This window comes from Carcharodon carcharias, chromosome 6, assembly GCF_017639515.1.
Source record: "Carcharodon carcharias isolate sCarCar2 chromosome 6, sCarCar2.pri, whole genome shotgun sequence".
In the NCBI taxonomy this organism is placed as follows: Eukaryota; Metazoa; Chordata; class Chondrichthyes; order Lamniformes; family Lamnidae; genus Carcharodon; species Carcharodon carcharias.
The window spans coordinates 13,211,940-13,236,286 of NC_054472.1; the positions used below are offsets into that span (position 1 = coordinate 13,211,940).

The 24,347-nt window shown below is 40.0% G+C and overlaps 1 protein-coding gene across 5 annotated transcripts in view; it reads left to right on the forward strand.

Moving 5' to 3' along the window:
• The first annotated feature begins 1,036 nt into the window (after positions 1-1,036).
• The window catches only part of atp9b (ATPase phospholipid transporting 9B), a 273,915-nt gene continuing 250,604 nt past the window's right edge, over positions 1,037-24,347 (forward strand). For 3 of the 5 annotated variants that reach the window (XM_041189970.1, XM_041189971.1, XM_041189974.1), the window contains exon 1: positions 1,037-1,143. In XM_041189970.1, the coding sequence (XP_041045904.1) occupies positions 1,067-1,143 (77 nt within the window). In that variant the 5' untranslated portion in view covers positions 1,037-1,066. Of the gene's footprint in view, positions 1,144-1,345; positions 1,427-3,308; positions 3,451-24,347 lie in introns of those variants that run through there. The other 2 variants (XM_041189972.1, XM_041189973.1) reach the window with 2 other exon arrangements.

Sequence of the window (24,347 nt, forward strand, 5' to 3'; positions counted from 1 at the left end):
AAGTTCTTTCTTTCCTTACTTGCAGTGACAGCAAATTATATTGGCCAGCATCACATGAGATTTCCATGATCACTGAGTGAAGAAATGTGGGATTTGTTTTCTGTTGCTGAAAAGAAAGAGATGTTGCCAAAGCTTTTTGTCTTGCGCTCATCAGGGCAAATGCAAGAATGCCAAATTTCAAACAATCACAACAATTCATAGTACAGGAGAAAAAGATGTTGACTGGTTTTCTCCTGGTTTTCCAGTGTAGTATAAATTGGCCCTCTATCCAGCTCTACTTGTTCCACCCCCCCCCTTAAACCAGCTTATATTTCACCTCACTTCTATTTTTCCTTAGTTCTGTTGAAGAGTCATACAGACTCGAAACGTTAACTGTGTTCCTCTCCGCAGATGCTGTCAGACCTGATGAGTTTTTTCCAGGTATTTTTATTTCTGTTTTTGTTTTGTATTTCCAGCATCCGCAGTTTTTTGCTTTTATTATAGTATAACTTGATTGTTGTGTGACAGTGACGTTGACGAAATGATGTGTTTCAGCTAAGTTGGTTGAGAAATTGGCATTGGCCAGAACCCCGGATGAGAACTCCTTGGCTCCTTTTCAAAATGGGGTCATGGGATCTTTTTGGTCCACCCGAGAGAGCACACAATGCCTCGGTGATCGTTTGAAATTTGACATTCTTGCGTTTGCGGGGCGAATAGCTTTGGCAAGAAGTCTCTTTCTTCTGCGATATTCAATGTTTGTTTTTTTTTAGCAAATAAAAGTTTTGCTGTGGGAAGGGTTGTCGCAAAGGACAATTTGAAAAAAAAACAGTTGAGGGGGGGAGTGGAGGGTTAATAAGTTCTGAAAAGTGAGAACTTAGTTGGGATTTTTTTTTTGAGGGCAAGTGCTGGGTGGACACATGCTGACAGGACTTGGATGGGTCAGCCTGGGGGATGGAGTGGATGAGGTAATGGGGGCGGGTGGGATGACGCAATTGAGGAGTGACGTAACATGGATATGACGCAATAGAGCGATGACGTAGGCGCCGGCGCCCGGGGGATTGTGGGAGGCGAACCTACCCACTTTAAGATGGCGGATAGTATTCCTTTACACCCGGTGCGGAACCTGCAAAAGAGACAGGAATATTATCCGGGGAGACAGAGCAGGTACCGTCACTGCCTCCGTTCACACACACACACATACACCGTGCCAGCTCCGTGACCGCTCACTCGGCACACAGACACGTACAGAGGGGGATGGAGTAGCTGCTGCTTGGGAGGAGGGGGGCATGAGCAACTGGGCCTGGCTCTTCCCCGCCCCCCTGCACACACATTAACACCGGGGCGTCGGTGTGAGCCGGCCCTCCCCTGTGCTGGCTCTGATTGAGTGCGGGGTCCGAGGCCTGGATGGGAAGTGCCGCCGCCACCACCACCCTCAGCATGTGGTTCAGTGGGTAGCGCTCTCTCTCGCTCTCTCTCTATCTCTCTCACCTCTTGAGTCAGAATCCTGAGGGCTCAAGTCTCACTCCAGAGGCTGGAGCACCAAAAAAAAACATTAGGCTGGTAGTACTGGAGGAGTGCAGTACTGGAGGAGTGCTGTGCTGCTGGAGGTGCCCTCTTCTGCTTTAGATGTGTGGGCATCACAGACTGGCATCCATATTCTGCCAACATTTATGAATGTGGTTTGTGGTAGATGTTAAACTGAGAACCCGTCTGCCTTCTCGGGTGGATGTAAAGGATCCCATGACACTATTTCAAAGAAAAGCAGCATAATTACTCTGGGGTATTTATTCCTGACCCAACATCACATAAGCAGGCTATTTGGTCTTTCACCCATTACTGTTTGTGGGAGCTTACTATGTGCAAATTGGTGATTGCTTTTCCCATGTTACAATGGTGATGACACTTTAGAAGTGTTTAATTAGCTGTAAAGTGTGTTGAGATGTCCATTAGTTGTAAAATGTGCTATGTAAATATGCCTTCTACAGCCATTCTGGAGAAGAGTCATTTTGGACTTGAAATGTTAACTGATTCTCTCTCCTCGGATGCTGCCAGACCTGCTGAGTTTTTCAGGCACTTTGTTTTCATTCTATATAAGATGTTCTTTTGACTAACAAGTCTCATCCCACAGCTAGGGGCTTGTGTAGAGACTGTTGTGTCTTTTGTCCTCTGAATTCCTGTTCTAATGCCCTGCTAGAAAAGTGTCAATAAGCCCTTCCCTCTCTTTATTCCATCAGATGTTTGAGGTGGGGGTTGGTTTGCAGAAGGTTGCAAAAACACTGCAGTAAACCACTCGAGTTTCTGTTTTTCTGTGTTATCAAAGCAAACTAATTGTACAAGGAACGTTGCATTTGTCTGAGTTTACATAGGCAAGGTTACTGTAAAATTTGAATGTGGTTCTGTACCTTTTTGGAACTATCCTTGGAAGTGCACCAATACAGTGTAGTTTTATGGTTAATTTTGAAGCATAGCTTATCGAAGTTGGTGAAATGGCAAATTTATGATCAAAAAGTGAAATCTCAAATTATTTAACTTAATGGTGTTTGTTTATAATTGCAAGCAATATTTTTAAAATGCCTGAGCTATGTACAAGCAGTTTAGACCACATTTATCAACAAGTGAGGTTATTCAATTTGTATTTCAGGGCAGAATTCTGAAAATAGAAATAAAATAGTCCTTTATTTGACTGATATTTGTACATGATAGACCACACATGGTAATGTGCTCTTGAGCTTAATGGGAAGAACAGGCTTTTCCCATAAAGCTTTCTTATGGGTGAGTGACATTAGGACTGTTTGATCGTGTGGAAGGGAAACATTGAGATGGACTGGTTGGGCTGAATCACCTGTTTGAGTATTATAATTTCTGTGGTTAGGAGTATGATTTCAGTGCCTGTTGGTGGGTTCAGCATTTTAAAATTGATAGAAAGCTAATGAATTCAAAAACTGTCAAAGTATTGTGGTGCGCATGTACAGAAAATAGTATTATTGCTAACTTGGCACTTGCCATACAATAGGCTGGTTTAATTTTGAAAAGTTTGTGTCACTAGCAAAGGAGTCAGAATAGTTTTGGGATTACCTGTTTGAAAATCTCAGGGCAGTTACAAGGCAGGATACAATATTGATGCTAAGAAAGTGGTGTTTAGTTATCTAACTTCCATATTAAATACCCACATGTACCAGAGGATGGTTATTCAATCTTAATATTGCTATATTAAGATCTTTTTCCTGTGTTTAAGCATCTTGTTAGATCCTTCTTGGGAAGCCAAGGAAAAGATTGTTATATATATATCTAGTTTTTTATGTGTTCATTGCACTTTTTTTATTTTACAGATGCAAAACAAAACCTTTGCCTTTGTTGGCTTGTTTCAAACAATCATCCACCAATCATCCTTGAAATTTACAAGCAGTCACTTTTGACCTGTGAGGGATTTCAGTAGTTTTCAACCAGCTACAATGGCTTGTATTTACCCAGGTACTACCTGTGAGCAATGCCATGTGAAATGTGCTTGTGTAAGAACCATTTTTTGGGTAGCAATGAGAGAAAATTTCCAAAAATAAGACGAATAAAATAATTTGTCAGTGTAGTACCGATGTTTATTGTTGCACCGCAAATGATCTTTGGTTCACTGGTCTGAGAGCAGTATAGTTTGTAGTGAACTTGGGAGAGTGAGAATTAGATTTGTTATATCAGTGAATGTCCACATTGACTATACAGTAATTTCACAAGCTGCTTTCAAAAAAAAATTGTGTGTGTCTGTTGACAGATTAGAAACTTTACTCAAACTAGTGATTTTCCAACTAGTTCAGTTTTGGTTTCTTCAAAACCATCCTGGGTAACCAAACCTTGGTTAAAGCCACTTTGTCAAGGCAAACTGTAATTTTGTCACAGATAGTGGCTTTATTTTTTTAAAAAAATGTTTATATTGAGTGTACCTAGGTTCAGCTATTGGTGAAATTGTTTCCTGATTTCAGCCTGCATGCTTACATGTTCCCAAGCCTGTACTTCAAATTTATGTACCTTCTTTATTTAGTTGGGCCCTTTTTCTGTTTCACTCCTGATAATTACCTATCCTTTAGATCTTTCCCGCTCTCCGTTCCAACTCTCCCACTACTCCTAACTCGGCTCTACACCTCATTGCAACTACCTGAGGTGGCACAGATCTAGATACTGCTGATAGCTTCCTTCTCTAACTTCCTTCTCTTTATTTTAAAAAAGGTGGATACATTAATTACTTTAAAAATCCCTCAGTTTTAATTCCACTGACTGCTATCTTTATCAGTAAAATGCATACATTTCCTATTTTATCAAAGATATTAACCCATTCACTAATGCTTAATGAAATTTCGGCTGTAAAGAAAATTTGTCTAAATTTTTGCCTTTTGGTGGTAAGGTCATTATTTTAAATGTATAGCGACAGGGTATAGGGAAATGTAAATCTGCTCAAATGCATCTTGAGCTTTGGCGGGTGGCAGGAGCAATAAAAATTTATTTTTGTGCGAACTAAAAATTACAAACTAAATATTGGAAAATTAACAGACAATTTAACAATGGTTTGATTTTTAAGCTATCTTTAACACTTTTATCTGAGCAGTGCCGTTGGAGGTTAACTATTATTGTAGCGAATCTATTCATGATAATATGAAGAAAATTAAAAATCTCCAGTTTCCAACCCATTTGACAATGTAAACATAGATAATCCTCCCTTCTAGAGGAGGAGAAAGCCAAGGTCAATAAAGAAGACTTGCATTTATGTAGCACCTTTTAAAACCTCAATGCCCCAAAGTGCTTTACGTGCAATGATGTACTTTTTGAAGTGTGGACATGGTTGTTATATAGGGAAATACAGCAGCCAGTTGGTGCACAGCAGGCTTCCATAAACAGCAATGTGATAATGACCAGATAGTCTCTCTTGAGGGATAAATGTTGATCTAGACACCGGGCAGAACAGTGCCATGAGGCCTTTTGCATCCACCTGAGAGGGCAGGTGGGGCCTCGAATGCCAACACCATCAACAGTGTAGAATTCCCTCTGCACTGCACTGGAGGGTTGCTCAAATTGTGTCATAAGCATAATTGTGGAAAGTGGTGAGGAAAAGAAAATCTCAGTTGCATGAAAGAACATGTATATGTGTGCAAATTTTATAGCATGGTAGCCATGATGGCTTTGAGTAGCAAGTAGTTGATGCACGATCTGGTATTTATAGGTTTGGTTTGAGTGCTGTAAGTTAATGTTGACGTGCTAAGTTAGCATTTGCAAGTAACCTACCTTTGATATTGGTTTTATTAAAACCAGTGCTAATTCTGAGCTTGTAATTTGTGTCAAAGCTGACACCTCACTGCCAGGGTAAGTGAGCAATTACTGATGTGGCAAGGATCATATTTAAGTTTTGCTAAGCCTTGGGCCTAATAGGATATTTAAAAACGGTGCAAACCATTGCCTTGGGGCTATACCTTTTTATTCCAATTCTCATGACTGTTATTTGACTATTTCCTTGTCTTGGATGGTTCTTCATTGCCACTGGGTGCTCTTGGGACCATGCTCTAATTATGCTTAGTCTGTTCCCTGTCAAGCAAACCCAGAAGGTTAAATTGGTGATGCTTTTAGCATATCCTTTTGGGGATATGTTTTTGGATTATGTTCATTTTTTTTTTGCTGAAAACTATATGCGCCATTCATGTTTACTTGAATGCTAAAGTCAAAGCTGACACTCCTGTGCAGGACCGAAGGAGTGTTGTAATGTCAGTGGTGCCATCTTTCGGGTGAGACGTTAAACCGAGGCGACTTTTGCCTGATGGGATGGATGTTAAAGATTCTGTGGCAATATTTCGAAGAAGAGCAGGGCCCTGGCCAATATTTATTCCTCAATCAACACCACAAAAACAGATTCCCTGGCCATTATCACATTGTTGTTTCTGGGAGCTTGCTGTGTGCAAGTTGGCTGCTGCGTTTCCTACAACAGTGATTCACTTCAAAAGTACTTCACTGGCTGTAAAACACTTGGAGACATCTGGTGGTTATGCAGAATACTATATAAATGCAAGTCTTTATTTCTTTTCCTTATGTTGCAATTCTGGTACCAGACTGTGCCAAGATTTTTCTTTAAGGAGATGATATTCCATATGCTTTAGCAAGGAAATGGAAAGTGTTGGCATTCCAGAAAAAAAACTCTTCAAAGAGATAATGGTACATCTAAAGTGGCTGATAAACAAATTAATTTAGCCTGGGCAGGACCTTGATTCTGCTTCAATGGCCCAAGCTGAACTCCGTACCAAATTCAGTTATACTTAAGTCTCTGAACATTGGGAGAAGCTGTGCTATTTCCTCACTGTTGCACCACACAAGCATCATGTTGAGAAAATTGCTGTTCTTTTTTGGAATGATTGTTAATGCCACCCTGCTGCAATTAATCAAGTAGTTCCGATCAGACGCCTAGATTGGAGTAATTTGGCGCTAATGGTGATGTATGAATTATCTGGATGTTTTCAAGTTGAATGATCTTGCCTCAATTTGACAGGTCATTCCTATCTTTTTGAAAGAAATCTTTCATTGATGACAAAGGACTCTGGCCAGCAGATTTTTATAAATAGGCCCTGAATTTACTCCTTAGCTTCTCAGGAAAAAGCTCCAATCTTATAATACTTGATAAGGCTCTGGTGACATTGAGCTTTAATCTGGTCCCTAGGTTTGTTCTCTGGTCTGTATTGAGTTAGTTGAATTCAGCTGGGCAGCATAGGGTGCTGTGAACAGTTTAGCACATCTGGGTTATGGTGGGAAAATTAGCTAAGGAGGTATGTCTTTGTAAATGTTGGGTGGTGAGTGGATTATGTTCAGCTGTTCTCCCTCCAGTCCTCCTCCCTTACTGCCTCCCTCTAATCCTCCCCTTACTACCTCCCTTTATAGCTTGCCAATGCTGTTGAATAGTAACACATAATTAATTACTTTGGTGAGGTACTGGGGGGCAAATGTCATCCATTGAATTTATTCCAGTATCAATGCTTTTGATGCAAGGGGATTGGAACCTAGGTTGCAAATTGATAAGGGAGAGTGCAAGAGGAAATGGATAAGATTTTAGTTCATTTAATTTGTCTCCCACTATTCAGTATCACTTGTATACATGAATAAGTTGATTGCAGAACTGTTACATCCTGCACAGACTGGCCTTTAAGAAAATGAAATAATCCTTGGGCAATATTCGCTGCCTGCTAATATAATTCTCTGAGCTTGGAGGCAGAATTAGTGCAGAGAAAGTACTTGAATAGTGGGTTAGAACATTGTCCTATGAGAGAAATTCTTTAGTGCAAAAGTGACAGCACAGGAACCTCAACATTATTTTGGATAACAGTGGGGTGGTGGGAGGGAATAGTTGATGTAAATCACAGCATGTGGTTTCTCTGTAAGGGCATGAGTAATTGAAGAAAGCAATGTAAGGTTTACTGATACCTGGTAGAATCTTGCATACTTGACACAGTTAACCACACTAGACTTTATGCAAATATAAAATACCGCAGGTGCTGAAAATCTGAAATGAAAACAGGAAATGCTGGAAATAACTAGCAGGTCTGGCAGTGTCTGTGGAGGGAGAAACAGTCAACATTTCAGGTCGGTGATCTTTCATCAGAACAGTTCTGATGAAAGGTCACCGACCTGATATGTTAACACTGTTTCTTTCTCTATAGGTGCTGCCTGACCTGACTAATTCCAGCATTTTCTGTTTTTATCACACTAGGATTTATAACTTGTAATGTGTAGACATTGCTTGGTATTTTTTATGTGGTGCTGCTTTCACATCTACATTATTGGACTTGACAGAAATACGAGTACAGGTGCCAGTCAGGATTCCAGTAAGTGTGAGCAGCACTTTGCACAGTCAGTTGATGTTTGTATTTAAATTGTATAAAAAATGTGATTAAAAGTGCAACCAGTGTCGAAATGGTAGAGTTGGGGAGATTCTAAACTCAGACTCAAACATAACTTTCGAGAAATTGTGCAGGAAGTTGGTGGGCCAACATGCAGATTTTTTTTTTTTTATCTTCCCAAAGCAACATGACTAATGCATTGGCAACCAGTATAATAGTTCTGTGTATTCATAATTTTTTTCTTTCCCTTCCAGTTTTCTGTCTTCCTTTCTTTCAGGTGATGACTGAACATGTGATGTGGTTCCTTGGTCAGTACAAGTGGGACTATTGTGATGCCTCCATAGTTAATTAGCCTGCCATCACACTGTTTAAGTTCACAGAAGAAGAATAGGCGTAAGATGGCCATTCTTAATGTCAGCCTAGACAGTGAATGTTGACAGGCTGTTTGATTGATGAAGACACAGCACATCACTTGGAGTTTGTCCTGTTCTTGATTGACTCAAATACACATTCTCTAGCAGGGTTCACCAGATAGCAATCGATTTTGGAGATCTTTGCTGATTTTTATTTTCCTCTTTCTAGCCAGATGTTGCTGAGAGTAATTGCGGCGCACTTGTAGCCGATCCAGTCATGTTTACCAACTCAAGCTAGGGCTGATTATTACGCTTTAAAAAGAAGAATGATTTGCACATTCGCCTTAAGCTGGGTAATTGGTGTGTCCAGTTGAAAACCCAAAAGAGTATATAAACTTGAATGAAACTTTGATTTTTATAATGCTTTAGTGCTACTTGAATTCGATAGAAAAAATTGTTTCAACTTCAGTTGGAATGATTATAAAGTGCTTTTGTACTGTACTTCTAAAACATTTTTGTAGTTTTTCAGTACTGTACACTTCCCCCTTGATAAATGAAATTTCAGAAGTTGTATGAATGAACATTTGTCAACTATTATTTGAACTTTAACCAGAGGAAATGAATTCTAAAAGTAGTAAGTGTATAAATGAGGGGATAATCTCTAGGGCGGGGAAGAGCTGCAACAAACCACAAAGAATTATATGCAACAAGGAATTAGGAATGTTAATGGATTGAGGGAAAAGGATAAATGAATTAATGTTACTGGTAGTCTGTGAATTGTTTTTATTTTGTCAGGGTTGGGAAATGACTAATTTTCTGATGAATGGCAAGCATAATTATCCAATCCTTGTGCAATTATAGCTCTACCATTCTGTCAAAACAAAGTACACCATTAAGCTGCATTTTTCAAGTCACTGGATATAGTTCAACAAGCTAATATGAATTATTACTGAGATTTTTCCAAAGTGCTTACAGTAGCAGCAGTTCTTTCATTCAATGCCACTTGAATTTGCTGGACAATACTACTTAGTTGATACCTTGAGGCTTGGAAATGGCAACCTGTTTTTGTCAACTACATTTGGACTGAGTACATCGATTGGGCCACTGTGTCGCTAGGTGAATATGCACTCCTGGTTCAGTAATAATGAACCACACTGTACTATTCACTGGAATGTTTAACTTTGTGAAATTTGAATCGTACTTTGTTTCAAAGAAACTGAGGTGATTGAAATGTAATTGCAGTTTGAAAGTGCTCCTGTTCTTTGGTGTTCCATAGATGCTATTTTGCATCATTTATAGAATCTCAGAATTGTTACAGCACAGGAGAAGGCCATTTGGCCCATCATGTCTGCACCGGCTCTCTGAGTAATTCGAGTGCCATTCTCCTGCCTTTCTGTGTAACCCTGCACATCCTCCTTTTTCAGATAATCCAATTTCCTCTTGAATGTCTTGATTAAAGCTGCCTCCATCACAATGTCTTAATCAAATTACTAAATTAAATTAAATTATTTACATAGCACACCATACATTTTGCTTGTTTAGAATTGTACATTGATACTGTGGAAAAACATGACTTTTAGCATTTATCAACCACATTTAAAAAAAATATATATTTGATATTGAAGTGTAACCAATTCAGTGTATTTGTAGCTATAGTTTTAGCCAATTCAGGAGCTGGACAGGTGTGTGTCTGTCTCATATTGCTCTCTGGATCATCAGTATTTTTCCTGAATTTCTGTTTTGCTTAGTTCTCAGTCTGTGTAGCTTTCAAACCGTGAAACAGAACAACAGTACTACATTTGTGCAACTGCAATTTGGTTAAGCACAGTTTACTAATGTGGAAAGTACTTCATCCTTCAACTTAAAAAGTTTTAGATTGTACAGCAGACTGGAAGTACAGTGGCGTAGTGATTATGTTACTCAACTAGAAGGCCTGGACGAAACCCAGAGAATGTGAGTTCAAATTCCATGGGGACAATTTGAAAATTTGAATTTATTTTTAAAAAATAAAACAACTTGGGAGTTTAAAAAGTGACCGTGAAGCTGCCAGATTGTCATGAAAAATTCAAACAGTTCTGTTAAGATTTTTGAGGAAGGAACCCTGCTGTCATTCGCTGGCCCAGCCTATATGTAACTCCTATCCCATACCAAACTGCTTGATCCTTAACAGCCTTCTGAAATCACCTAGCAAACCATGCGGTTCCATCATCCATAAGAAGGCGGCCCCACCCCACATTCTCTGGGCGACTAACTTTGTCAGCAGCGCCCATATCTTGAGAGTGAACTTTAAAAAAAGATAGCCTGACATTAAATCTACTGTGAGTGCTTAAAGCAAAGATAATAATGTAGTCTGTGTTATTTTATTAGCTGTTTATTCTCCTTTCTGATGTGGTCAGTTTCTTTCCTGGCTGATTCCTCACCACCTTTTTGCCTCTACTGCTCTGACTCTTTACCTTGGCCTTCATTAAAGTCCTCAACATTCTTTATTTTGTGAAATTCACCAACATGAGCTGATTACAAGCCCAATATGAGCATGATTTCAGATGAATTGAAACACAATTTTAACTGAAAAACATTTTTCAAAGTTCAATATCCAGAAATTATTTAGGGATACTTTGAATGCAGCAACAACCTATCATTCAAAGCTGCATTCAAGAGCTTTGCAGTTTGTGGCATTTTTATGTTGATCATTCAATATGAACGTTTACTTGATTCATACTTTCAGATGGTTTGATTCTTGCTTTCAGAAACACAACTTAAAGGTTTGGATGATTCTTAACCTGCAACGGCTTTTCCTCCTGGTGTCCTTCAAGGACCTGTCCTTGGCTGCCTCCTGTTTCTCATCTATACATTCCCTTGGTGACATCATCTGAAAAGACAGTCCTTGTTTCCACATGCATGCTGACGCCACCCACGTCTACCTCACCACCACCACCTCTCTCAAGCCCAGTTATCAGACTGCTTGTCTGGCAGAGAGTTCCCTCGAGCCAATATTGGGAAGACACCTATGGTGCTGAATTGGTCAAAAATTTAAACATTGATCTGCTGTTCTGTGGTAACAGTGAATTGGAATGAAAACAAGAGCCTCTGGTTACAATACACTTATGTCCCTTTTCTTTTTTCCTAACTTCAGTTGGAATGAAGTAAAATAAATGTGGCGCTGCTGTCTCCAGAGGCACCAGGCCCACTTTCAGGTAGGATTTTCACAAGCACCTCCAGAGCTAGCAGGTTCACATCCACAAACCATAAGCTGCCATTCTTTTGGGAGCAAGCTGAACACAACTTTTCTGTATAGACAGCAATACAGTTTCCCAATTATTGGCCTGCATTGGCCTTTAACCATTAGGGTATATCCAACTACCTAAAAAAAAAATCAAATGTGACTTTCAAACAACAATTTCTTTCACTGTAACAATGAAATTTGCCCCTCAATATACAAGGAAAGGCTTCTGCATCATCAGGAGTCTTTGAAGTAGTCTGATAATGAGTGTTTATATCCCCTGTCTTGCAATTCTGAGAGATGTTCAATTCTGCTTAGATATGTATTTTTTAAGTAAAACAGGTCAAAATTAGAACAATTTTGATAAAAAACCATTTGAAGTTAGCCTTGCAAATGACTAAGCGAAGAACACAATTTAAATCTCGGCTGCAAATCAATATTCAGTTCATGAAATGTTTTTGAATATGTGTAGTTATGATTTGGCTAATAACCTGACAAATAGAGAATATACTTTCAGTTGAATTGTTGCTAATGCACTAGTTTTTATACCTGAATGTTGACTGCATGTTAGCGCTTAAATCAGCTGCCTCATGATGTTGTAATAAAAATATTGTGGCAAACCAAATTTAATTGTAAATGATTTCCACTCTACAGCGTAATTTCTAAACTGCTTTCAAGAAGCACGCCCATGTAATGGACGTTGTAAATTAATTTTGTAGTTTTTGTCAGGTGATGTTGCTCCTGTTGGTTGACCAACTGTCATTTTTGAGCCCTCCTTGTGTTATTGCCATCAGATGTTTCTTTTTATTGTAACGGCCCATAACGCATAATGAACCTATACTCATAGGAGCAAATGGCAGAAATGTTGATTATATATTGCCGTAAACTGTATTACAGGCATGTTGCAAAAATGGCCTGGAAATCCATTGTTTTGGAAGTTTGATATATGCATTGTGTGGTACTTAGAATGTTACAAAGAAGCCAGTTGACCAAATTATGTTGCCCATTATTACGGTCAGAAGTCACAAGTAGGACTAAAAAATAGTGAATGAAATATTGCATGCTGATCTTCAATGATTTCAGTCTCAGGCTGGATGCACCAATAATAAACAAGGGTGCAGCTTGTCGGGTGAAGCAAAATTATGACGCAGTAAGTAGTTGAAGTAGATGTGGACATTGCTGGGAGAACAATATTAGATTGATGAGTGCTTTAGCTTATCTGAAACTTAAAGAAACACGGTCTTCCGTTGCCCCTCAAAATTTGAATATTTGGGATTTGTTTGTACCACCATTCAACAGCTGTAAAAATCACAAGATCTGACATGCATGGGATAGTGCGGTAAGAGTATCCTGATACTGGTTTTGAGATGAGGTATGCTGAGTTGGAAATGCCTTGCTATGTATCACCTGAATCTAAGGCCTTGAAACAAAGAGGAACTATCAACTAATTCTGAGGAACTGGGAAAATTTACTTCTTGAAACAGAAAAAAGTTGTACAACAAAAATTCAAGATATATCCTTCTCCCTGGGACATATGCTACTTAGGATTAAGTTGTCTTGTTGCTTGCTGTAACCACTGGATCTTGCTGCTTGTTGTAACCACTGGATCTTGCCCGTATTGCAGAGCTTGGCCTTTTTTGTTTACCTTCTTCCTTTTCTATATTTGAAACACTGACTTGTATGTCACAACTTTTCATATGGTGGTCAAAGTTTAAGGTATCACTTTAAAGGAGTTGTTGTGTGAATGCTCATCCTCCTAAATGCAAACAAAATGGATGCACTGGTTTTGATCTTATTGAATTTCTTTAAATTCTAGAACAATTCCTAAGGATTGGAAGGTAGCATAACTGCTATTTAAGAAAGGAGGAAGAGGGAAATCAGGAATCTATAGGCAATGTTCCATTAAACAATGTGGGTACATTGCCGTGCTGTAGCCTGAAAGGTACTGTGCAGGCCTTGTTCTGAGAGTAATAATTTGTGTGCACGCGGCCATGCAAAAGAATTTAAAGGGACCGCAGACTGAAAAAGCAGGCCGTGCACAGCAATGTTTTAAGGGAATATTGACCATAGACCAGTTAGCCTAACATCAATAGTAAGAAAAATGCTAGAATCTATTTCACTGTAACCTCTCCAGCCTGGAAATCTATTGTTTGAAAACACCAGATATCCGGAAATTTCTTGCGCAGATGCGCGCATCATTTGGGAGTGGTAACATGCAAGATTTATTTGGATAAGTAAAACAATTTTTGTTACTGGTTTATAATGCTTCATCACTGTTTTATTTTTCAAATAAATATCTATACCTATGGTGTTTTCCGGTTCTCTCTCTCTCTCGTGCACAAAATTAGGGCCCATGACGCTGAAGGTAATATATTAATATGGTTTGAGGATTGGTCAATGGAAGGAAAGCACTAAGAGTATACAGAGCATTTATGGGTTGGCAGGCTGGAACTAATGGAAGTAACCACAAGGATTAGCACTTGGGCTCAGCTATTTGCAAATTATGTTATTGACGTAGATTAGAGGATGGAGGTTAATGTGTCCAAGTTTGCTGATGATACAAAGTTGGGTGGGAAAGTAAGCAGTGAGGAGGGCAAAGACTGCAGAGGGATATAGACAGTTTGGATGAGTGGGCAAGGACATGGCAGGTGGAATATAATTTGAAGTGTGAAGTTAACCACTTCAGTAGGAAATTATGAAAATTGAGAAATGGGAAGTGTTTGCATTCAGAGAAACCTGGGTGTCCTTTGTTATTTTTCTGTGCTTAAGAGTACATGTAGGTATAAGCAGTTTGGATGGAAAATGCTGTGTTAGCTTTTTTTCCCAAAGGGTTTGGAGTATAAGAGTACAGAAGCCTCAATACAATTATACAGGACACTGGTGAGGCTGCACCTGGAGTAGTGTGCAGTTTCGGCCTCCTTACTTAAGGAAGGAATACTTGCCCTAGAGGGAGTGCAACAAAGGTTCCTGGGATGAGGATATTGTTTTATGAGGAGAGATTGAGTAGACTAGGCCTATGTTTCTTGGCATTTAGAAGAATGAGAGCTGATCTAATTGGAACAAAACATTCTTAAGGAACTTGATAGGGTAAATGTTGAGAAAGTGTTTCCCCCGGCTGGGAAACCTAGAATATGGGATTGCAGTTTCAGAATAAGGAGCCAGTTATTTAGGACTGAGATGAGAAATTTCTTCATTCAGAGATCAGGAATTTTTGGAATTCTCTACCCCCAATAGAGCTGTGGATGCTCGATGATTGAGGATATTCAGGTCTGAGATTGACAGATTTTTGGGCTCATTACGCAGGGAATCAAGAGATATGGGATTGTGCCGGAGGGTAGAGTTGAGGAAGATGATCAACCATGAACTTTTCAAAAGGCAATGCAAGCTCAAAGAGCTAATTTGGCTCCTATTTCTGAAGATCCGATGCTCTAAGCTGAATTTCCAGAGATGTTGAATTTTTTTTTCAAAAAATGTATTATAAACATTTTGTATTTGAGTGACCTCTTTTGGAATGCTTCGTCAAGGTACCAGAAATGGAACTAAGCTGTACAAATCAGAACATTACTGGTTCAGTTTCCAGGTTGTGCTGTGTAGCTCCCAGCCAGGGCAATATTTGAGTTGCTCTAATTGGCTTTGATACTCTTGGGCTAGGAAGGTAAAATGTCTGGCAGGTTCCTTTTTTCTTAATTGCTGAAACTGATTTTCAGTTACCCATTTCAGTAATTTTTCAGTGTTCTTAGTCGTAATGACTAGAAATCGGACTTCTCTTGGGTAAAATTTTTTGTGACTCATTCAATGCTTTAATATTCAATATTCACAACTATGTACTAAAATGAGTAACTGAATTATTAATTTTTGCAGATGGTTGCAGGGTACATGAAACCAAAGGAGCTAAATCTTAAAACCACAAGGAGAGAATTGACTCCATTTTATAATGCCATTATTATTCTCTCCCACAACTCTTCAGGATTTTAAAACCCAAACTTGGCATTACCTATTCATTACTTCCTGATTTGCCACATCTCTTATTTTAATCTTAGTTGTGCCTGCATTGTAGCTGTGTCACTTCATTTTGATTGCTCCAAATGAAGAGACACAGTCTACAGTGCAAACGTCAAGATTGAGAGAGTGGGAAATGTAGCTGATTTTAAGTTGCTTTGCACAACTGCACCGAGGTCAACTGTAGCATACCACTGCTGTTCCGACTGAAAGCAGCCAAGAGTTGAACTCGGCCTTCAGAAATATATGGTTTAATACCATATTACTTGGTATATTTTTACTCATTGAACAAGTAGAAGGGTTCCCAAATTATAATTTGAAAGGAAAACAGTTGCCTTTATTAGGACAAAAGGCTTCTTGCCTATTTTTCAGAAAACAATGGCATTATAAAATGGAGTCAAATCTCTCTGTGGTTTTAAGTTTTAGCTCCTTTGGTTTCATGTACCCTGCAGCCATCTGCAAAAAATAATAATTCAATTACTCATCTTAGTTGTGAATATTGAATATTAAAGCATTGAATGAGTCACATTTTTTTTAGTTGAATTCTGATTTCAACTACACCGAGTGCTTTGAAAGGAAAGTATATAGCTTTGCTGGAAGGCCATAAATGGTAACTTGATTACAGTGCCAGATATGTCAAAGACTTGTGATGTTGAAGGCAATGGCTGAAAATTCACAAGTGCTCAGTAGGGCAAATGCCATAGAAATATCTGTCACTTTGCCACATTCAGGTAAGTATTAAGCTGCACTTAAGGTATGATAACCACAGCCTAATGTGAAGCTCCTTTTGAGCACTTAGGCAATCTACTGGACCTCTGGACTTAGATCTTGCCCCATATAGGAATGGAGGAACTATGCGCAGCAAGACTCCACCACCGGCCCAGTCCATCATTGTTTCTTCTGCTGCAGCCCAGATGGTGTCCCGTTCTTGAAGGCCCTCAAGTGTACTTCGCCAGGTCTTCTTTGGCCAACCCAGTTTTCTTCAACCTGGTGGTGTCCATTCTACTGCTGCTCTGTACATCCAGGAGGTGAAATACATGTCCAGCCAGTCTCTCTGTCGCAATGTCCAGAAGGCACATCTGACCAGTTCTCTGTAGGACTTCTTTGTTGGTAATGCTGTCTCTCCATGTGATGCCCAGGACCTTATATAGACAATGCTCGTGAAAAATGTCCAACTTATGTGACATCTTTGCTGTTCTGTTCCATGTCTCATTGGCGTAGATTGCACTTGGTTCTACTATGGACATGTAGAGTTTGCAACTTCATGGCCATGTTGATGGTGTTGAATGCCCAGACCCTGTGGAGCTGCTGGAAGACCAATGCTGTGTGGATGTCGATCTATCCCTGGAGATACTTCCCAGGGAGGGGAAGTGCTCGACATCTTCAATATTCTTTTGCCCGATGGTGATGGGATGGCCTTATTGCCATCTAGCCATCGTGGTCTTGGTCTTTTTGCAGCTGATGCATAGACAGGCCTTGGTGCTGCTACTCTCAAGACTGGTGGTCATGTCTTGGAATGGGGAGAGTATGCAGCCTTGCCTTACTTCTGTGATGATGTTGAAGGAGTCCATGGTGCCCATGCTGGTCTTGACACAACAGCTGGAGTCATGGTATAAGGCTTTGAGGATGTTAGTATACCGCTTCAGGGTGCCATACTGTCCTGCAGTGTACCAGAGTTACTGCCAATGGATTCTATTGGAAGACTTCTTGAAATCAATGACATTGATAACAAGTGGCTTCTGATATTCTAGGCTCTGCTCTATGGTGCTCCTGAGCATATAGATTTGCTCGCTGCATGATCTGCCACGCCAAAACCTACCTGGTGTTTGCAAAGAGTACTGTCTACTTTTGCTTTCAGTTTGTACCTTGCCAGGCACTGACAGTAGTGTTATGTCCCTCCATGTCTTTTGTGGATGTCTTGTGTTTGAAGAAGGCATTTCCAATGCTGAGCCCATTGCTGTTGCAGAAGGCCAGCAGATGCTCGCCATTTCCATTGAGTATGCTTACTGACCCATGGGGCTTGACCGCACTGTTCAGTCCTCACTGGTTGCCATCAAGCTTAGCATTGATGTCATCAATCAGTAGCTTAATAGCAGAACTGGGTATCTCATCCAACATGTCCTGCAATTGGTGGTAGAATTCATCTTTCTCTCCCTCTGTGTCTGTCTCTGGTGCATAAGTTTGCACGCCAGAGACGTGGTGTGTCTCTTGTAAACCTGGCAAGATGAAGTGATGGTTTACTGGCTTCTGCCCTACGAATGCTTGTGCTGAGCATCTTTTGAGCATGAGGCCAACCCCGTGGGTGTGGTATTCTTCCTTTCTGGAGTACAGGATTGTTGAGCCCTCATTGATTCACCCTTGGCCTGTCCATTATATCTTGTTGATGTCTAGTTGATAAGCCTCATCTCCTTGCAGCACCTGGGACATCTTCCCACAATAGAAGAGTGTGCGGACGTTCCAGGTGTCAATTCTGGTGATGGTTTTGGTGTTGAAGATTGGGCTTGTCAAGGATCGACCTTCATTTTGGCTTTCATCCAGTCCCATCATACGTACATCCTCTGATGTGCTGTACTTCCTTTGTCAGGGTTTACTGGCATGGCTACTTCTTGATGTTTCTGTAGCGGTGATGGATTTTCACAGGGTTGAGGGTGTTAGCCCCACATCCACCCTTCCTTCTTTTTTGACCAAGCTTGGAACTGACTTTGGACCTCTGAAGGAGTTTGAATTTATTTTGCAATGTTTTCATGTTGAATAGCAAACATTTTCTTTACATTGGAAACTGATTGCTGAGGGAACAGAGTTCTGCTTCTCTTTTTGTATAACAATTTGAAACTGCCATCAATGGGTGCCAAGCTTACCAATGGAATAGCCTGGGTTCGGCCATAACTTTCAAGATGAGCAGCAATTTCCATAATTTGACAGCACCACAGCTGATGCTGTAGCTCAGTAATTTGAAGGATAAAGGGGGTGGGTTGAGATAAGCAAATTTCCAAGGTGAGGGGAAAGTTAGACTTCAGTGCTTTGACTTATTACATTCAACACTCTGCCATTCCCTTCCTATGAACCTTGACTTTGCCACATCCTTTCCCAATTTCAAAGGTTTTATGCTGCCTACATCTCTTACTGCACTTTTGGTCACCTCTGTACAGTATTGGACTCGACACTAATAAAAACAAAGTGCTGGAAAAACTCAGCAGATCTGGCAGCATCTGTGGAGAGAAAAAGAGAGTTAATTTTTCGAGTCCAACATGACTCTTCTTCAGAACTCAGAAATGTTAACACAGTTTCTCTCTCCACAGATGCTGCCAGACCTGTCAAGTTTTTCTAGCACTTTCTGCTTTTATTAACATTTTGAGTCCAATATGACTTTCCTTCAGAACATAAATCAACAACGTAGCTTGTTTGAGAGGGAATAGAAACAGATTTGAGGAAAAATGTCTGATGAGAGGTCACTGACCTGAAATGTTAACTTTTTTTTTTCTCTCTGCAGATCTTGCTTGACCTGAGTATTTACAGACCATTCTGTTTCTTTTTCAGGTTTCCAGTCTCTACAGTATTTTGCTTTAGCATTGAGAAAATATCTAACTTTTGATGCATAATTCAGGCACAGCTGATTCAAAATGAAAGCTGTAGTTATCTTTCCCCCTCCGTTCATTGTTCAATGTAAATTTTAAAGAGGATCATATTCACCATCATTGGCGTTCATGACATCAATGATATTTCTCCTTGGTCTGTGTTCTCAATTTTGATTGGAATATAAGGGTAATTTAGATGCCAATGTCATTCGTGGCATAAATATATAATCTGGACCTTTTGTGCTGGCCTCTTGAAACTGCATAGCTGGGATGGATTTCAGCTACCTCTTTGCACAATTATTCTCCAACTTTTGGCTGGCCTGTAAAATCAATGGGCAGATATGACAAGCGCTTTTATCAATGTTGCTCGATGCTTTCGTTGAAAGCTTTCTACTTCAAGTATAACCAAAACAGTTAAATATCGTGGAATCGGTCTGCCTTAGAATTCAGTGTTATGCTGAGATTAATACAATTGGTTATGCAGTAAATTTGTTGTAAATTATGTTTTTGTAAAATTTGATGCAAGTATGCAAGAGTTTAACAAAGTATCTGCTTTTAAATGACAAGTTAGCAAAGTAATGAGTTGCAAAAAGCTTTTTGACTCCATTTAACCTGTACCACACAATTTGTTTGCAATTTACTTTGGGTGGATTTCCTGCTTGGAGGATACATGCAAACTAAAATAACACCCCAATTCAATAAACTTCAACCCTTTCAAGTTGGAATTGCCTGTCCCAGCTATGTAATTTCAAGAGGCCAGCACAAAAGGTTCAGATTATATATTTATGTCGCGAATGACATTGGCTTCTAAATTACCCTTTATTCCAATCAAAATTGAGAACACAGACCAAGGAAAAATATCATTGATGTCATGAAAGCCAACGATGGTGAATATGATCCTCTTTAAAATTTACATGGAACAATGGACTGAGTGGGAAAGATACCTACAGCTTTCATTTTGAATCAGCTGTGCCTGAATTATGCATCAAAAGTTATATATTTTCTCAATGCTAAAGCAGAATACTGTAGAGACTGGAAACCTGAAAAAGAAACAGAATGGTCTGTAAATACTCAGGTCAGGCAAGATCTGCAGAGAGAAAAAGAGAGTTAACGCAATACTGTTTTATGCATTACATTAGAAATTATTGCTTTTTGGAAGTTTTTTCAGATCTATTTCAGAGTTTATTTTCTTTCCAGCACTAACTCTTTGTGCACTATTACCCACCTGTAAGGAGAAATACCAGGATGTTTGCTGTCATGTATTTACCAGTAGCTCTGTTGTGCCAATTGAAGAAAAGTAGCAGAGTGACTTGCCCTCATAGCTATTGAAAGTTCACTGCATGAACTTCAGAGTAGGATCCTTTGAGCAATGGCATAAGGTTTTGGTCCTCCCAACATGCTACACTGTTATCTAAGAACAGTTACTATTGATATAAATTTACTTTGAAATCTGACAACACACTCTTAGATTTTCCATTTTATTACCTCAGATAATTGAGATCACAAGCACAAGTGAAATAATGTTTTATGTATAAACATCTCATTAGTTGCATAGCAGCTGAGCTATGTAGAGTATTTTTACAACATAATGAGTCCCACTGTTTATCACAATTTAGTCCAGATTTCAAACTCCTAAGCCAATGCACTAGGAGAGAGAGTTACTCATTCTTTTGTTAGAACTGCCCCAAAGATGTGCTGTAACCCCAAGCTCGGAAATCACCCCTGTACTGCACCAGCAGGACATTCCATTTCCCAATGCAGCTGTGGCCTCTTGAGTGAAATTGCCCACTTAAGAGTGTTGCACTGTGGGAAATTTTGTTGAAGCTGTCCAAGTATATTTCACTTAAGATTATAACAGCTGTCAGAAGGAAGACTTTACTCCCATATGCATTGCCTTGGTTTCACTCTTGGCTCTTGAAGGTCAGCAGACTATTTTGAAACTCTGTTGAGTAATGCAGTTTTAACGCATTTTGCGAGGAATTTATTTGGCAAAGATTTTTTAACAAGGTATCCTAGTTAATTCTGCAAATTTGTTTCTGACAAGTTGCTTGTGACTTGTGACCAACAGCACCTACTGCATTGGTGCCCAAATTACAGCTCACAAGTGGTGTCCCATGAGCCCTGTTTACTGACCCACTTATGTTTTCTGCCTTCCTCGAAATGATCATGTTAAAGCAACTTAAAAGTAATATGCCTTAGCATGGCCTTTTCTAATTCTGTAATTCAATCATCATCTTGTCATTTCAGTGCTGATGCAGAAATATAGTTTCAAAATTTTGAGGTCGGCTAATCATCAATTATTGTAAATTGCACTGAAGTGGTTGGGTATTATTAGTTTATATTCACCTTAGTTTATAGTGCATTGGCTTGCAAGATATTCTGATACTGTACACCAATACTTATCACTCAGGTTTTTTTTAATGTTTTTCTAACCATTTTCTGTAGAGAATTTCAAAAAAGAAGTTATTTTGAATTTTGGGATTCTGAAAGCACAAGTGTACTAAAAAAGAAATTGAAAAAAAAGCTGTGACAGTTGGTGTTTAACATGCTAATGAGCTAGCTTTCATGTTTCCCCATTGTAAATGAGCAATTTGTTAGCCTGTCTCAGGAATCAAAAAATAATCCTCTCCTATTATATGTGAAAGTTTCTTTTTTATCCTGTTTTTGGTTGTGGGAGGTGAGATATTGGTGCTGGAATATGAGGCTTTTTGAAATACTATGCTGCTCAGCCAGCCAAATTTTTAAAGATCATTTGGATTGAAATGCTATAGAAAAAGTTATTCTTCTTGTTTAAGTCAAGCTGACCTGTGGGTGTGGGGAAATGTATTTCTTATTTTTGGACAATTATGTGGATAAATTGTACGGATTAAATTAAGTAACTATGTCAACTGCCATTTTGTACTTTTGTCTTACTGTGAAATAAAGAACTTGCATTTATATCGGCGCTGTTAACATCCTCAGGGCAGTCCAACAGCCAGTTATGTACTTTGAATCCCAGCCACTGTTGTAATGTTTGGAAACACAGCAGCCAATTTTTGCTCAATAACTCCCGCAAACAGCCATTTAATGATGACCAGATGATCTCTTTGATAGTTGAGGCATGAACATTGCCCAGGATAGCCTTGCCCTTCAAATAATACCACGGGACCTTGTATGACCAGCTGTAAGGGCAGACAATGCCTCGCTTTAATGCATCACCTGAAAGGTGGAACAGCAACTTAACTTATATTTGGTCTTGGCTCTCCAAGTGTTTCTTTGACCCACCTTCAGAGAGATTAAGGAAAGGCCTCGAGGCCTATGGATGCATGGGTTTTGACTGCAGTCAAGGAGGAGGAGGGAGATATAGTGTCTAGGTCATCACCAACAAAAACAGAAAATCTGGCCACTGACTGCTTATGCCCCCAGTGCGCACAAAATGGCTTCCACATTTGCCTACAAAACAGTGACTCCACTTCAAAAGTAGATCTGCCTTAGATGCCTTCCCAGGTTCATTGGTATCAGCTGCCCCTTAAGGACGTGAATGCCCAGTCTGGATCACAAGGAAATTGTACTGTTATATTCTTGTTTATGCTATTATGCAAGTAGATTTCAGGAGTGTATGGTAACTCCCATAAAATAAGATTCTTAATCGGCTTAAGGGGCAACTGATATAATTGAACCTGAGAAGGCAACTCAAGCAGATCTGAATTAGTACCAGTCAAGTTAGCTTCCAAACATAAAGACACTGAATGTTTTACATAAAGGCAAGCCTGACTTCTAAAAGTAAATGTCTTTTTTTAAAAGTTTGAACATTATCACCATATGATCCTTAGTTTATATACCATAACGTTAGTAACACAGAGAAAAGGGCAATTACTCAGTGCTTTGTTTTCTCGAGTAGAAATGCAGAAGACCACCAAGAGGGGTGGGGGGGAAGCTTTTTTAAATTGCACCTTTTTACACCCTTAGGATGCCCCAAAACATTTTGCAACCAATTAATTACTTAGAAAGTGGAGTCACTGTTTTGTATGCAAATGTGGAAGCCCTTTTGTGCACAGTGGGGACATAAGCAGCCATTGGCCAGGTTAACTGTTTTGATGGTGATGGCCTAAGCACTAGGAGATCTCTCTCCTCCCCTTTTGACTGCAGGCAGAACCCATGCATCCATAGGCAGTTGGGGCATGGAGTTAATACCTCATTGGAAAAGTGGTGCCTCCCACAGCACTTGCTTTGGATTTAGCATTATGTAACGAGAAAGGGCTAATTAATAACCTTGCTGTAAAGAAGCCTTGATGTACAAGCCTCTAGATAAAGGGGGGAAAAAACATGCCCAACATCGCCCTCATACTGATGGCCACCTTTGTGTGCGGCTGCGTCAAGTGGTGTGTAGACCCTCAGTATGCAAACACCAAGTGTCACTACATGCTGAGGTTCTACCTGTCCCCAGTGTTGCGAAGGATGGGTCTGGCCACGATGCCGCGGAACGCTCCAAGTAGTTGGACCGTGCCGTACCACCTGTCCCTCGTGGGAAAATTTATGCAGAGAAACATCTTCGACCACAAGTCCATCAGGCAGTGGTCGGCACGTAACGTCTTAAAGGCCCTGAGGGAAAAGGAGAGGGTGGATCCTGTGGGATGGTTCCCTGAGCAGACTGACAAAGTAATTAGGCAGAATGCCTCATCACCAGAACTTTCCAACAAACACCAAGATGTAGCTTGGCTGGTGGTGAGAAAGGCCCTCCCTGTAAGATCCTTCCTACGCTCCAGGAGTCTCACCCCCTCTGCACGCTGCCCTCGAGGTGGCTGTGGTGGGGAAGAGACCGTTGTTCACCTCCTTGTAGATTGTGTCTTTGCGAAGAAGGTCTGGAGAGAGATGCAGTGGTTTCTGTCGAGGTTCATCCCGAGCAGTTCTGTGACAGAGGACTCTGTGCTCTACGGGCTGTTCCCAGGGACACACACCGAGACAAACATCAACTGCAGCTGGAGGATCATCAACTCGGTGAAAGACGCTCTTTGGTCTGCCTGAAACTTGTTGGTTTTCCAGCGCAAAGAGTTGTCCCCGACTGAGTGTTGCAGACTGGCACATTCCAAGGTCCAGGACTACGTGCTGAGGGACACAGTTAAGCTTGGGGCAGCCGCCACAACGGCGCAATGGGGAAGGGTCGCTGTCTAAGACCTTTCTGCCACAGTGCACTGGGGGGCTGGGAACTGTGGAGAACCCCTCAGGCTGTACAGATTAAAATGTATGTCTGCCAATGATTGAAATATTCATTGTTCTGATACACCTTGTGTTTCATGTTGTAAAAATTGAACCTGTTTGTATCTTTGTAATGGTGATTTGAAATGGTTTGAAATGTTTTTGAAGATTTATGAATAAAGTATATTTT